This window comes from Cyprinus carpio, chromosome B7 (genome assembly GCF_018340385.1).
Source record: "Cyprinus carpio isolate SPL01 chromosome B7, ASM1834038v1, whole genome shotgun sequence".
In the NCBI taxonomy this organism is placed as follows: domain Eukaryota; kingdom Metazoa; phylum Chordata; class Actinopteri; order Cypriniformes; family Cyprinidae; genus Cyprinus; species Cyprinus carpio.
The window spans coordinates 2329534-2344835 of NC_056603.1; the positions used below are offsets into that span (position 1 = coordinate 2329534).

The 15302-nt window shown below is 37.2% G+C and overlaps 1 protein-coding gene across 1 annotated transcript; it reads left to right on the forward strand.

Moving 5' to 3' along the window:
* The first annotated feature begins 4546 nt into the window (after positions 1–4546).
* Positions 4547–15297, forward strand: LOC109091780 (mucin-5AC-like). The gene is made up of 3 exons (XM_042726926.1): positions 4547–4597; positions 10888–10951; positions 11054–15297. The coding sequence occupies exon 3, from the start codon at positions 12645–12647 to the stop codon at positions 15126–15128; it is 2484 nt and encodes an 827-aa protein (XP_042582860.1). The 5' UTR covers positions 4547–4597; positions 10888–10951; positions 11054–12644; the 3' UTR covers positions 15129–15297.
* Positions 15298–15302: the final 5 nt, after the last annotated feature.

Here is a 15302-nt window from a genome sequence, read left to right on the forward strand (position 1 = left end):
TTTTTTACCAGTAAAAGCCTTGCGATGTCTTCCTGCCAGTTTTAATAAATACTTATTTGCAACATTATTGACTTGGTTTTTATTCATTTGTAAATGTATTAAGGTAGTGCTCATGATAATGCATTTATATCAGTATTTTAGTTTACGGTTAAAATTATTCTTTACAGCATTTTCACTGTTAAATTATTACAACATCATCTTGGATTTAGGGGTATTTACAGGATTTTATTGGCAAGTTTTGTTGCCAGGTAAATACTGTACTTTAGTGAAATTACAAAATATTGCTGTAAAATAAACTACAAGTTTAATTCAATGATACTATAAAAATACTACAAATTACTGTATTTCACATACAGCAATTAACTGTAATTCACTTTGCAGTAATATACTGTAATCCATTTTACAGGAATTAACATCATTTTTACATGATTTTAGCAGCAACTTTTTTGCCAGTAAAATCCTGTAAATTCTACAGTACATTTTTTTTTACAGTGCAACCATTCTCATTTTCAGTCACTAAGTCATATAACTTCTTTAGCTTCTTGTCAGCTGTTTCATAACAGATTAAAATCGTTCCTCCAACACCTGTCTGTCCAGTTTCTGCTGTTTCATCTGAGATTCAGTTCAGTTTATTTGTATAGTGCTTTTCATGATCGTTTACAGAAAATTAAAATGAAAGTTTCTACACCATAATCAGTCAAGTTGTCAAGTTTAAATGAAAAAAGGTTAGAGAAAAACATACTGCACCACGGTACAACAGTAATACTCATTCTCTCAAGAAAAATACTCGTAGTCTTGAGCGCAAATGGAGAAAAAACTAACTTGGAAGTTTTTAGAATTGCGTGGAAATACAGTATGTCCAGCTATAGACAGACTCTAAAAACTGCCAGGGCCGAGCATACCCACAAACTCATAGAAAACAACCAAAACAATCCAAGGTTTTTATTTAGCCTTCAAGACTTCCAGTGGTGTGCGCTGCAAGAAGACCGCAAAGGCACTAGGCTGGGTAAACTAGGTAAAAACCTCCTATTTTATGTCATACTGAGAAAAGATAATTTCTTTTTCTGGCAATGGATCAGCTATACTTCAATAATAGCAACTAGTTAAAAGTCATTGTCTCCTCAAAAACAAGCTGCAGTGGCAAACATCTCAAAACATTTGAGGACGAAATGGCCTCCATTGTTCATCATGCAATCGAAACGCAACAGGAGGCTATGTGTGAAATGGTTTCCAGCATGCTGACAGAGGCATTAAAGTCAGCTCTTATTCCCTTTAATGGCGCCATTTTACGAATGCTGAAAGAAGAAATGTAGCCTCTGAGTAAAAGTCTGGTGACTATGACAACAAACACGGACAATCTTCAAGGCAGTCTACGTAAAAAAAAAAAAAAAAAAAAAAAAAATCCCCAAATCTTTGCCTGTATCAGACTGAACAGATGCAATAAAAATGGCTTTAGATGTTTGTGATGCTTGGCTACTAAAAAATCCTGCAGCTAAGGAATATACATATTTTTCCCCAAATTACAAATAATTCTATAATTAATGGATAATATTTTCATCATCGTTACTTTCAGATTTAATCAATATTGAATTCCTACCACAAAGTTTCCCAGACCACAATGCTGTATTCACACACCTCCAGATTACCACATGCTGTAAACTATGAGAGCCTGTTTCTGTCTCTGAATAAAAAAGGTAATTACGACTTGTTATCTCACAGTTCTGACATTTTTCTCCTAATTATGAGTACATCTTGCAATTCTGACTATTTTTCCCAGAATTGTGCAATATAAACTCATAATTGTGAGTTCTAAAGTAAGAATTGTGGAATATAAACTTGCAATTGCGAGAAATTAAGTCATAAAGTCCAGTTCTGAGGAGAAAAAAGACTGATATATGTTCTTAGAATTGTATTTTAGTTTATATCTCACAATTCTGACTTAACTCCTAATTGCTTGTTTATATCACACAAATCTGACTTCATTTCTCAGAACTGTGTGTTTATATCTCACAATTCTAACTTTATAACTTGCAATTGCGAGTTTGTATCACGCAATTCTGAGAAAAAAAAAAAAAAAGTCAGAATTGCCAGTTTAAAATCTCGCAATTCTGACTTCATTTCTCACAATTGAAAGTTTATATCTCACAATTCTGAGAAAGAAAAGTCAGAATTGTTAGATAAAAAGTTGTAATTACTTTTTATTTTTTTATTTTTTTTTAAATTTATTAATTTAAACCAAAACTCTGTCTCAAATCAAGACATGTTCTGGGCATCTAACAAAGGGTTTTTAAGGAATAATGCTATCTCCTTTACTGCTAGACTTAAAAAGAATTAGGCCTATCTTGGACAACTATCAGCATTAGAGAGCAAGTGTGGGGAATTAGAGAGAATTAGGATATACTTTTTCTAAAGAAACAGAAGAAAAACTGAATGCTGAAAAGGCTGCTCTTAATGAATTTCTTTGACAGAGAACAGAATATTTAATGCATATTACAAAACATAAATACTACATAGATGGAAGCAAACAGAGTTGAATCCTTGCACTTACTTTGAAAAAACATGAGAGATGTTTTAATATTCAGGCAACCAAAAGTTATAAAAATGGTCTCACCTCACACCCCACAGACATCAATAAAACGTTCTAGGCATTTTTAGAAAAATTATATACTTCAGAAACTCAACTCAACATAGATAAATAGTTAATTTGACCAGTTGAATTTAATCAAACTTTTCAAAGGATTTCAATTTATTTATTAAGCACAACTAAACACAACTACCACTGATCAATGTGCTGTACAAAATAAATAATTAACAGTTAATAAACCATTAACAGAATTGAGACTAAGACAAGGTCACAAATAAAGCTACAGGACATAAGGCACAACAAATACAAATCATCAATACTAAGCCAGATCAAATAAATGTATGATGTATAAGGTCGGCGTTGCACATGCGCCGCTCAGAAGTGATGCATGCGGAAGCACAGGGAAGAGATCAAAACAAAACAATGGTCACTAATTAGAAGTACAAAACAAGGATTTGTAAAGAAGAATGTCTGAGAATTTCGATATAAGCCAAGAGGAGACTGGTTTTCCTTTGCAAAAGTAAGGAAACTTTGCTTCTTTTGATCCTATAAGCAAACATTGGTTTTCACGAGACTCATGCTAGAGTTACTGCCAGACGTCTAAAATTGGTGATACATAAATTGATTGATCCAGATCAATCTGGATTTATTACGGGCCGAAACAAAAACAACAAAGGACCAGTCTCTTATTTTTACTTCTGTTTTTCAAATCATAAAGCAGATACTTTTCTAAAAACAAGAGCATGGTTATCTGAATTGACTCCTTTTAATAAAAATATTGAATGGGAAACAGTGTGGGATAATACATTTTATTTTCCCAAAGGTCCTAGCTGCCTCAACTGCCACAAAGAAACTTTTAGTTCAACGATGGAAACCTCTCCATACCTTTCCATCGAACATCGGTTACATTCCTTACTGGAAATACTATATATGGAGCTATCATCAGCATGGACCAACCATGCTAAACCAGTCACTTAGTCCATGTGGAAGAACTGTATATGTTCTGTTAGCGAGATCTTGGTCTTATATTGTACCTGTTTTCAAACTCCTGCTGTGCTGTGGGTTGGGGGGAGGTGATGGTAGTAGTTAGAGACATTTTCTTGTTTACTGTAATATACATGCTACTAAAATAATAAGAAACTTAAAAAAAAAAGAAAAAAAAAACCGAAAGAAAGAAAGAGTTGAAAGCCTTCATCTGAGGACAACTGAAACAGATGGCATGGCTTGATAATATGTGACACTTCATTGTGAAAACCTGCACAACAACTTTAAACGATTTGTGAACAGATCTCGACAACAAACGCTCATGACCTGAAGAACTCTCAGTAAATGAAACTCTAAACTAAATGAAAGTTAAAGCAGTGATTTCAATTTCTGCTTAAACTGATTATTCATAATCTTGGATTTGTTTTCCCACCCTTTCTCCTTTTTGTTTCGTCTTCTTTTCACAACCAGCTCATTGCGCCATAATGAAAGACACAGTTTACCAACCAATAAAAATTCTGTCATCATTTACTCACACTCATCTCATTCCAAACTCTCAAATAGAGCATTTAGTGTTTATTTGTCCAGACAATGAAAGTCCAATGTGTTATAAACAAGAAATAAATGCATACAGATTTGGAAAACATTTTTTTTTATTAGGTATTTCATTATTTTTGCAATTAAGATGCAATAAATGTCAAAGAATCAATATAATATACACTGTTATAGCAGTCTACAATATGAGTTTGACTGTTTTTTGGTTAAATCATTTCAATCAAGAACAAAACCCCCCATTATCACTTGCTTTCAACGGCAGTATTTCATAAGACTGCATGTTTAGGGAGGAATGCACTGTTGCTTGGTATATCCAGTTTGGTTAAAGGAGGAATGCATTAAAAATGCACCGCCACCGGTTTGTGTCATGTGACTCAAAACAGAACTAATAAAAATGTGAAATTTGAGGAAAGCAGTTATTTCCTTTTATCGAGGGACTTACAACTTCACCTGTGTGTGAACAAAATGGATTGGGTGAGTTTGACTTATTTAAGTTTTACTATAGTCATACTTTCTGATTTATACTCATAACCATTTAGAAGTATTTTTTCTTGATTTAGATTATTTGAAATAATCTAATTTCATTTATTTATTTTTTATTTTATTTTTTTTAATTTAATTTACTGCTTAAGGACTGGAATTTAAGTCATTTCATAATTTTAACTACCATTCAATTGTTTGGAATCAGTGCAATTAAAAAAAAAAAAAAAAATACAATAAAAATTAATACTTTTATTCAGTAAGGATGCATTAAATTTATTAGGGGTACTCCGATCATGGTTTTTGAGGCAGATCACCGATCATTGACCACAAAAAGCAGTATCTGCCGATACGATCACCGATACCAATATTTTTAAAGCCTTCTTTTTATCATGTAAAATTATTTATAGTACTACTGCAATCAGGATTTTTAGACATTTTAGACACAATAGACTTTAATTATTTGCATTTATGGTGTAATTACTACATTTTAGTGTCAATCCATGTTCATGCTTTCTGCAAACACTGCGCTGTCACTTTAATTCAGTGCTTGCAGCAGAACCGATCTCTGCACTGCTGCAGATGCACCGCTGGACTGCAACCGTGTGCAGTGTGAACGCTTTAATCCATTAACATGAGCATGGAAAAATATGCACCACATGCATAACCTGGCATCATGTGTGTGCGCTGCGAGTGTGCATGAGTGCACAGTCTCCAGGAGAGCACGCGAGTGCTGAATGGATTAAACACTGGCAAGAATTAAAAAGAAATGCAGTTTATAAACTAAAGTGACGATGTGCACCATCACTGTACTGTTGCACTTTACTTTAGTTTTGCTGTACAACCTCAAGTTGGCAACCTCTCAGGTCTGGCAGTACAACTTCAAATCCTAGAGCTTTGACTTTTTCTACTCATTTTGTGATATTCTTGTAGCAAAACTCACATGTGCACTTGTGAATGCAGATGTGAAAGAGCAGAGCTGGGAGCAGGGCTGGGTGTGAATAAATACATTGTATTGGTCGATGCCCACCTAGAAAGTTTTCCACCAGCTGCCAAAAATGCTTGTATGTTTGCCTGGAAGCGAAGTTGCCAGTTGTGTGATGTCGTCATTTAGAGACAGCACACACAACACATGTATCTGTGGTCTAACAAATGTCTGTGGCCTAATAAATACTCAGTTTCTTGTGTAAATTAATTGCAAAGGTAGACATGCCTGGAATTGAACTGCTGGTTTCGTCTGGTCAGAGGAGAACTGACCCCCGACTGAGCCTGGTTTCTCCCAAGGTTTTTTCTCCATTCTCTCACCGATGGAGTTTTGGTTCCTTGCCGCTGTCGCCTCTGGCTTGCTTAGTTGGGGACACTTCATTCACAGCGATATCATTGACTTGATTGCAAATGATCTTTATATAGGCCTATCTAGTTCAGTATGTAAAACACAGTGACCTTTCAAAAGGTTTTTTTCTTTCTCTCTCTTTAATATGATGTGTTGATCTGTACTGTGTGCTTGCTATATCAGCCTACATTCATATTATGCATCATGTTAAGTTACTTCCATACGTTCATCAATTATCATACCGTTTCATTTTCTCTTGTGCCTTCATAGCTATATATTGGCCTTAATGGTCATTATATAAAGTGGATTAACATATTCCTATGCTTTATTTATAAGCAGTTGGATACAGCCAAGTTACTCTCTGCAATATGCAATATAGGATATATATATAAAGGATGTTGCATTATTTGTCTACCGGATAATACTTGAATGTCTAGATGAATGTCGTTACCTAAAATCCCGTAAAAGCTAAGGACATTCAATGAAAATAGTTTGCAGTGTTTTACAAATAGCTGATACATATGCATAATAAAATGTTTCTTTCTGCACGGCAAGTCATGCTGGCTGGCATTGTTCATTGGTCAGGCATCAAGACAAATTACTTTCTTATAGTTATATAAAAAAATATCCTTGCTCTTCCAAGCGTTAGAATGGGAGTAGGTGGGTGTTTTTGTTCAACAGTCCAAAAGTACATTATAATACATTACCAAGAATCAAGGCAGACATTCTACAGTCATAATTATTGATGTTAACACACAGGGAAATTTATAACGGATGTCTCGCAGATACAAAAATAATGTTTTATGTTTTGATTAAAAGACAGTTAAGATTAAACATCAGGGAAACCTGCATTGTTGTTTGTACTGCTTGCGCTGCGCGCAAAAGAGATAATCATGTAGCATTACGCTGCACTCTACTGTACCGTAACTCAACAAAATGCATCTCATAGAACTATAGTTTTCTCCCAGTAAATTAATATACAGCCTATTAAGATAATGCTGTAAAAAAGAATCTGAAAAGAAAGAAGTTTTAAATAAATATTTTATAGTGCATGAATAAATCCAACCACCCCTACAGATTTAAGTTTCACTTTCCATAATCCGTGACCGTATATATATGATCCAGTCTTTCACTCTGTCTGTGTCAATTCCCTGCTGTCAAGATGCTCCTCTGTCGGTCACGGATTATGGAAAGTGAAACTTAAATCTGTAGGGGTGGTTTTTTTAAAAAAAAAATCCATATTCAAAATGTTATAAATACTTTTTTCTCACTTTTGCTGATTTTCATATATGCAAGCTGTTCCGGGCGGATGACATAGTACGTATGTTACCTGATCCTATTTTTCGAACTTGTCTTTTCCACTTAATTTGACACTTTAGAAAGTTAATCAATTAGTAGGTTACAGTTTAGGGTCAGTGATATCTTTATATTATCTTATCTGCAAAAAGAAAAAAAAAAGAAATAATTTTGGTTTTTGTTTGTTTTAATAGCAATATCAGGCAACACTGCATCACCGGACCTTAAACTGACAGTTATCAAAAAATCCCTTGGACAGGTTATTGCTGACAGGATAGAATAATATCAGGATAAAAAAAAAAAATCATGATATTATCTGTCAGAAACATCAACTCTGTCAAAAACAGTAGCATTTAACACTAGTGCATAGATCTGTAGAAAAAATAGGTTACAGAATGAATTGAAAGACGCAAACACTAGCCATGAAGAAGGCTATGCTATTTCATTAAGTATAGTAGTTAAATTTTCACAAATCATGCTATAAACATTCATAAGAGCGCTAGACAAAGTTAACAGCTATACAGCAATGGTTATTAATACAGACTATAACAGTAATATGCACTGTTGCATGAATACTAAACAACTGATAAAATTGTCCACTCCTAACTATAATTAAGTATTAACCAATTTTGATGTAATAAATAGAGTCTGATTTAAAAATGATCATCCCTTCAAAACAGAGAACACAAACATCAAACATCTACATGTCTGCCTCTTTTAAAGTGTGTAGTGTATATATTGAGTTGTATTTGTAGGGGTTATTATAGCACAGTTCTGGGCAAAATGCTTGTGAGAAGAGTTTATGATGTGTGTGAGTGCTGGTAAGAGTGTGGGAGAGATTGCTTGGAGGAGGTGTGAGGGGATTGGGTCTAGAGGGAATGTTGTGGGATTGCTGGAGAGAAGTTTCAATACTTCTGCCTTCAGTGAGGGGACAGAAGGAGAAGATGGGAGTTTTAGCGGTGGGTGTGGTTGGTTTGAGGTCCTGTGTGTGTTGGGCTAAGAATTGACTACTGATTGTTCTGGTTTTGTCTGTGAAGAATGTGGCGATATCATCAGCTGTTATAGAAGTGGTGAGAGGTGGTGGAGGGGGACAGAGGAGAGAGGACAAATGTAATCTAGACAAGAGGTTAAAGTAGAGCATAAAGTGCTAGTTGCTGGATTCACATTCAGAAATGAGAAATGGGTAGGTGAGGGAAGAGAGGAGGATACTACAGAGGAAAGATGGGAGGGGGAAAGGGAGAGTAGGTTTCATCTAAAAATAAATGGTATAGGGGTTGGTGGCACACAGGTAACAAAATGTAGTTTAAATATAACAAAGAAATGGTCAGAGATATGTAAGGGTTTTACCAGAATGTTGTCTGCAATACAATTGCGTGTGAAAATTAGGTCGATTTGTGCGTGCTTGTAGTAGTGGTAAGTCGTTTGAGATCGAATGAAGCAAGGAGTGAATGAAAGTCTGTAGCATAAGGCTTGTCCAGATGAATGTTGAAGTCGCCAGAGACTAAAAGTGGACTGCCATCCTCCGGTAATGGGGACAGCAGCCCATCCAGCTCCTCTAGAAAGGTGCCCAGTTGCCCAGGAGGGTGATAAATGACTACAACATGGAGTTTTACCGGAGCTGTTACAATATAGCATTAGATTCAAATGAATTATTATTGCTCTGGGGAGCGTGGGTTGAGTATTGCCAAAGCAAGGAAACATGCTCAGTAATGTCCATTAGCAATGGAACAAGACTTTGTGCTGTGAGTGTGTTTGTGTGCATCTTTTATAGTCCTCCTGATTGGAGTCAGGTGTCAGTAATCAGTTCCTAGGCAGAAGGTGTTTTGGGAAATGGAGTCTGTGAAACAATGACAAAGGTCCGGGATGGAGTGCCATCTTAAGGGCATTGTGACAAGGACTAAAGGGCTGTTTCTCAATAAGCATTCTTCAGCAATCTTGCGTCCTTTGTGTTCTAGCTCTACGTCATCATTAACCGTCGAAGTTCAGTTCCAGTTCTCAAGAATGCAAGTACAGAGAACGCATGAAAGTTCCCGGATAGGTTCTTGATATTGAGGATGCATCGAGTGCAGACTTGAGAGAATCGAGCCGTTAGAAATCCCAGAAGACACTGCAGGCAGGCGGTGTACGGAAGCCTGTAAGCTATAAACTTGCTCTAGCAAATACTTGACAGCTCTTGAATGTAAACATTTATGTTATGTAATAATTCCAGACTTTATTGTAGATGTTTTGATAAGAGTGGGCTCTCCCTCACTCTCTGAGCCTGCTTCTGTCTCATCTTCAATGGAAGTAGGGGAGAGTGGGGTAAGTTGACCCACCCCTTGTATCAGTGGATTAGCGGAATCAGCAGATCTTTAGCGGAGTGGTAACAGACAAATTTGAGCTGGGGTGTTTGGTGAGAGGGGCACCTCAGCCAATGAGGGCAAAGGGGCAGTGGCTCTGGCCACCGGGCTACTCCACTGTGCACGGCCCTGCAAATACTTACACGTTTTACAAGTTTTAAAGCAGCTTTAATTGCCTTTATGGGGAAGTCGTGGCGGTTAGAGAGGTGGACTTGCAATCCAAGGGTTGTGAGTTCGAGTCTCGGGCCGGCAGGAATTGTAGGTGGGGGGAGTGAATGTACAGTTCTCTCTCCACCTTCAATACCACGACTGAGGTGCCCTTGAGCAAGACACTGAACCCCCAACTGCTCCCCGGGGGAGTGAATGTTAAGTTGTTTCCCACTGCTCCGGGTGTGTGTTCACGGTGTGTGTGTATTCACTGCTGTTTGTGTCCACTTTGGATGGGTTAAAAGCAGAGCACAAATTCCAAGTATGGGTCACGTCACTTTCACTTTTTTCACTTTCACTTTTTTTTTTTGGTCATTTCATGACTTAACTGCTGAAATAGCTATGACATTGCATGCTTGTAGTTTCCTTGTGCTTTAATATGAAATTATAAATAGTGGGTGCCGCCAAATTTGTGCGTACAATTGAAGATTATGTGCCACAAGCACAGTATAATAGCTGACAGGAATGGAAAATTAGTTCCATTTCCATGCTCATTAGAGCCTGGTGCTGAGGAAAAGTTGGAGTGCGTGTCTGAAAAGTCTCCTATTTGATGTGGTCATAAAGACGTTCTGTGTCTTAATAAATGTAATTCTTGTCAAGAAAAAAGAGACAGAAACAGCAGTTATGAATGGGGTGGCCCACTCTAGTCCCACCCCACATTAATTGCATTAAATATTATTCATGCATTAAACTGAAAAAAAAAAAAAAAAAATTATCATATGCATTAACACATTAATTTTGACAGCAGTAGTTTTTAAATAAATGAATTCTTGATGAGCATATATATATATATATATATATATATATATATATATATATATATATATATATATATATTTAATCATACTGATCTTAAACGTTTGAATGGTAGTGTAATTCTTCCCATGTGTTTTTATTGATCATAACTACTTTCATCTTCATTAATGTGGACTGTGCAAAAATGACAAATCGTCTTTCATTCACAGGAAAATAAAACAAAACAAGACAAAAAAAACATATTAAATATCTGGAAAGAGGGTGTACTATTAATTTTTTCTCACTTCACTGACATGCCAAAACTGATGCCATTCATTACATGTTTGTTAATGTTATGTATTATATGTTTACAGGTGGTCTATTTGACAGCTACCAAGATGAGTAGAAAAACACTGACAATTGCATTGTTAAGTTTAGGTCTGTAAGTTACTGAACATCCAGATTCCTTATTTCTCTTGTTACTTATTTAAATATGAAAATTGCTCTAAAATTGCTTTGTACTTTTGATTTTAACAACAGTGTTTTGTAGCGCATCAGCTGAGTCAGCAAACTCACCTACAACTGAATCTATGACTGTCACATCATACTCACCTGCACAAACGACACAATTCTGCTTACAACTGACACAACAGCATATACAATACTGTTCAACAACAACTGAAACTCTGTTTACAACCACTGCCAAACCAACACAAACACCTGAATCAACAAACTCACCTATAACTGCAACAACTGAATCTACGACTGTTAGAACAAACACAGCTACAACTAAAACTCGGCTTACAACTACAAGCCTTCCTACAGAAAAAACAACACAACTCACAACTGAGCAATCAACTACATCTGAACAAAGCACCACAATGCAGTCAGCAAATTCATCCCTACCTACAACAAGTACAGCTCAATCTACAACTGAGGTTACAACAAACTCACCCACAACTACAACTCTGCTTACAACTACAGCTCCTCCTACAGAAACAACAACAACACAACTTACATCTACGGCTGAACCAAAAACCACAACTGCTGCAACATCTACAACTGAACCAAAAACCACAACTGCTTCAACACCTACAACTGAACAATCAACTACATCTGAACAAAGCACCCCAAAGCAGACAACAACATCATCCCTACCTACAACAAGTACAGCTCAATCTACAACCCTGGTTACAACAAACTCACCTACAACTACATCTCGGATTACAATTTCAGCCCCTCCTACAGAAACAACAACAAAACTTACATCTACAGCTGAACCAACAACCATAACTGTTTCAACATCTACAACTGAACTATCAACTACATCAGAACAAAGCACCACAACACAGACAGGAACAAAATCCCTACCTACAACAAGTACAGCTCAATCTACAACTGAGGTTACAACAATCTCACCTACAACTGCAACTCTGCTTACAACTACAGCCCCTCCTACAGAAACAACAACAACACAACTTACATCTACGGTTGAACCAACAACCACAACTGCTTCATCATCTACAGCTGAACCAACAACCACAATTGCTTCATCATCTACAGCTGAACCAACAACCACAACTGTTTTAACATCTACAACAGAACAATCAACTACATCAGAACAAAGCACCACAACACAGACAGGAACAAAATCCCTACCTACAACAAGTACAGCTCAATCTACAACTGAGGTTACAACAATCTCACCTACAACTGCAACTCTGCTTACAACTACATCCCCTCCTACAGAAACAACAACAACACAACTTACATCTACGGTTGAACCAACAACCACAACTGCTTCATCATCTACAGCTGAACCAACAACCACAATTGCTTCATCATCTACGATAGAACAATCAACTACATCTGAACACACCACCACAATGCAGATGGCAACAACATCCCTACCTACAACAAGTACAGCTCAATCTACAACTGAGTTACAACAAACTCACCTACAACTACAACTCTTCTTACAACTAAAACCCCTCCTACAGAAACAACAAGACTTACATCTACTGCTGAACCAACAACCACAACTGCTTCATCGTCTACAACTGAACTAACAACCATAACTGCTTCAACACCTTCAACTGAACAATCAACTACATCTGAACAAAGCACCCCAATGCAGACAACAACATCATCCCTACCTACAACAAGTACAGCTCAATCTACAACCCTGGTTACAACAAACTCACCTACAACTACATCTCGGGTTACAATTACAGCCCCTCCTACAGAAACAACAAAACTTACATCTACAGCTGAACCAACAACCACAACTGTTTTAACATCTATGACAGAACAATCAACTACATCTGAACACAGCACCACAATGCAGATGGCAACAATATCCCTACCTACAACAAGTACAGCTCAATCTACAACTGAGGTTACAACAAACTCACCTACAACTACAACTCTTCTTACAACTACAACCCCTACTACAGAAACAACAAGACTTACATCTACTGCTGAACCAACAACCACAACTGCTTCATCATCTACAACTGAATTAACAACCATAACTGCTTCAACACCTTCAACTGAACAATCAACTACATCTGAACAAAGCACCCCAATGCAGACAACAACATCATTCCTACCTACAACAAGTACAGCTCAATCTACAACCCTGGTTACAACAAACTCACCTACAACTACATCTCGGGTTACAATTACAGCCCCTCCTACAGAAACAACAACAAAACTTACATCTACAGCTGAACCAACAACCACAACTGTTTTAACATCTATGACAGAACAATCAACTACATCTGAACACAGCACCACAACGCAGACGGCAACAACTTCCCTACCTACAACAAGTACAGCTCAATCTACAACCCTGGTTACAACAAACTCACCTACAACTACATCTCGGGTTACAATTACAGCCTCTCCTACAGAAACAACAACAAAACTTACATCTACAGCTGAACCAACAACCAAAACTCTTTTAACATCTACAACTGAACCAACAACCACAACTGCTTCATCATCTACAACTGAATCAACAACCACAACTGTTTTAACATCTACAACAGAACAATCAACTATATCTGAACAAAGCACCACAATACAGATGGCAACAACATCACTACTTTCAAGAAGTACAGCTCAATCTACAACTGAGGTTACAACAAACTCACCTACAACTACAACTCTGCTTACAACTACAACACCTCCTACAGAAAGAACAAGAATTACATCTACTGCTGAACCAGCAACCACAGCTGCTTCATCGTTTACAACTGAACTAACAACCATAACTGCTTCAACACCTACAACTGAACAATCAACTACATCTGAACAAAGCACCCCAATGCAGACAACAACATCATCCCTACCTACAACAAGTACAGCTCAATCTACAACCCTGGTTACAACAAACTCACCTACAACTACATCTCGGATTACAATTACAGCCCCTCCTACAGAAACAACAACAAGACAACTTACATCTACGGCTGAACCAATAATTACAACTGTTTTAACATCTACAACAGAACAATCAACTACATCAGGACAAAGCACCACAACACAGACGGCAACAACGTCCCTACCTACAACAAGTACAGCTCAATCTACAACTGAGGTTACAACAAACTCACCTACAACTGCAACTCTGCTTACAACTCCAGGCCCTCCAACAGAAACAACAACAACACAACTTACATCTACAACTGAACTAACAACCACGACTGCTTCAACATCTACAACTGAACAATCAACTACATCTGAACAAAGCACCCCAATGCAGACAACAACATCATCCTTACCTACAACAAGTACAGCTCAATCTACAACCCTGGTTACAACAAACTCACCTATAACTACATCACAGGTTACAATTACAGCTCCTCCTACAGAAACAACAACAAAACTTACATCTACAGCTGAACCAACAACCACAGCTGTTTTAACATCTACAACTGAACCAACAACCACAACTGCTTCATCATCTACAGCTGAACCAACAAGCACAACTGTTTTAACATCTACGACAGAACAATCAACTACATCTGAACAAAGCACCACAACGCAGACGGCAACAACATCCCTACCTACAACAAGTACAGCTCAATCTACAACTGAGGTTACAACAAACTCACCTACAACTACAACCCCTCCTACAGAAACAACAAGACTTACATCTACTGCTGAACCAACAACCACAACTGCTTCATCATCTACAACTGAACTAACAACCATAACTGCTTCAACACCTACAACTGAACAATCAACTACATCTGAACAAAGCAGCCCAATGCAGACAACAACATCATCCTTACCTATAACAAGTACAGCTCAATCTACAACCCTGGTTACAACAAACTCACCTATAACTACATCACAGGTTACAATTACAGCCCCTCCTACAGAAACAACAACAAAACTTACATCTACAGCTGAACCAAAAACCACAACTGATTCATCATCTACAGCTGAACCAACAACCACAACTGATTCATCATCTACAGCTGAACCAACAACCACAACTATTTTAACATCTACAACAGAACAATCAACTAAATCAGGACAAAGCACCACAACACAGACGGCAACAATCCCTACCTACAACAAGTACAGCTCAATCTACAACTGAGGTTACAACAAACTCACCTACAACTGCAACTCTGCTTACAACTCCAGGCCCTCCTACAGAAACAACAACAACACAACTTACATCTACAACTGAACTAACAACCACAACTGCTTCAACATCTACAACTGAACAATCAACTACATCTGAACAAAGCACCCCAATGCAGACAACAAC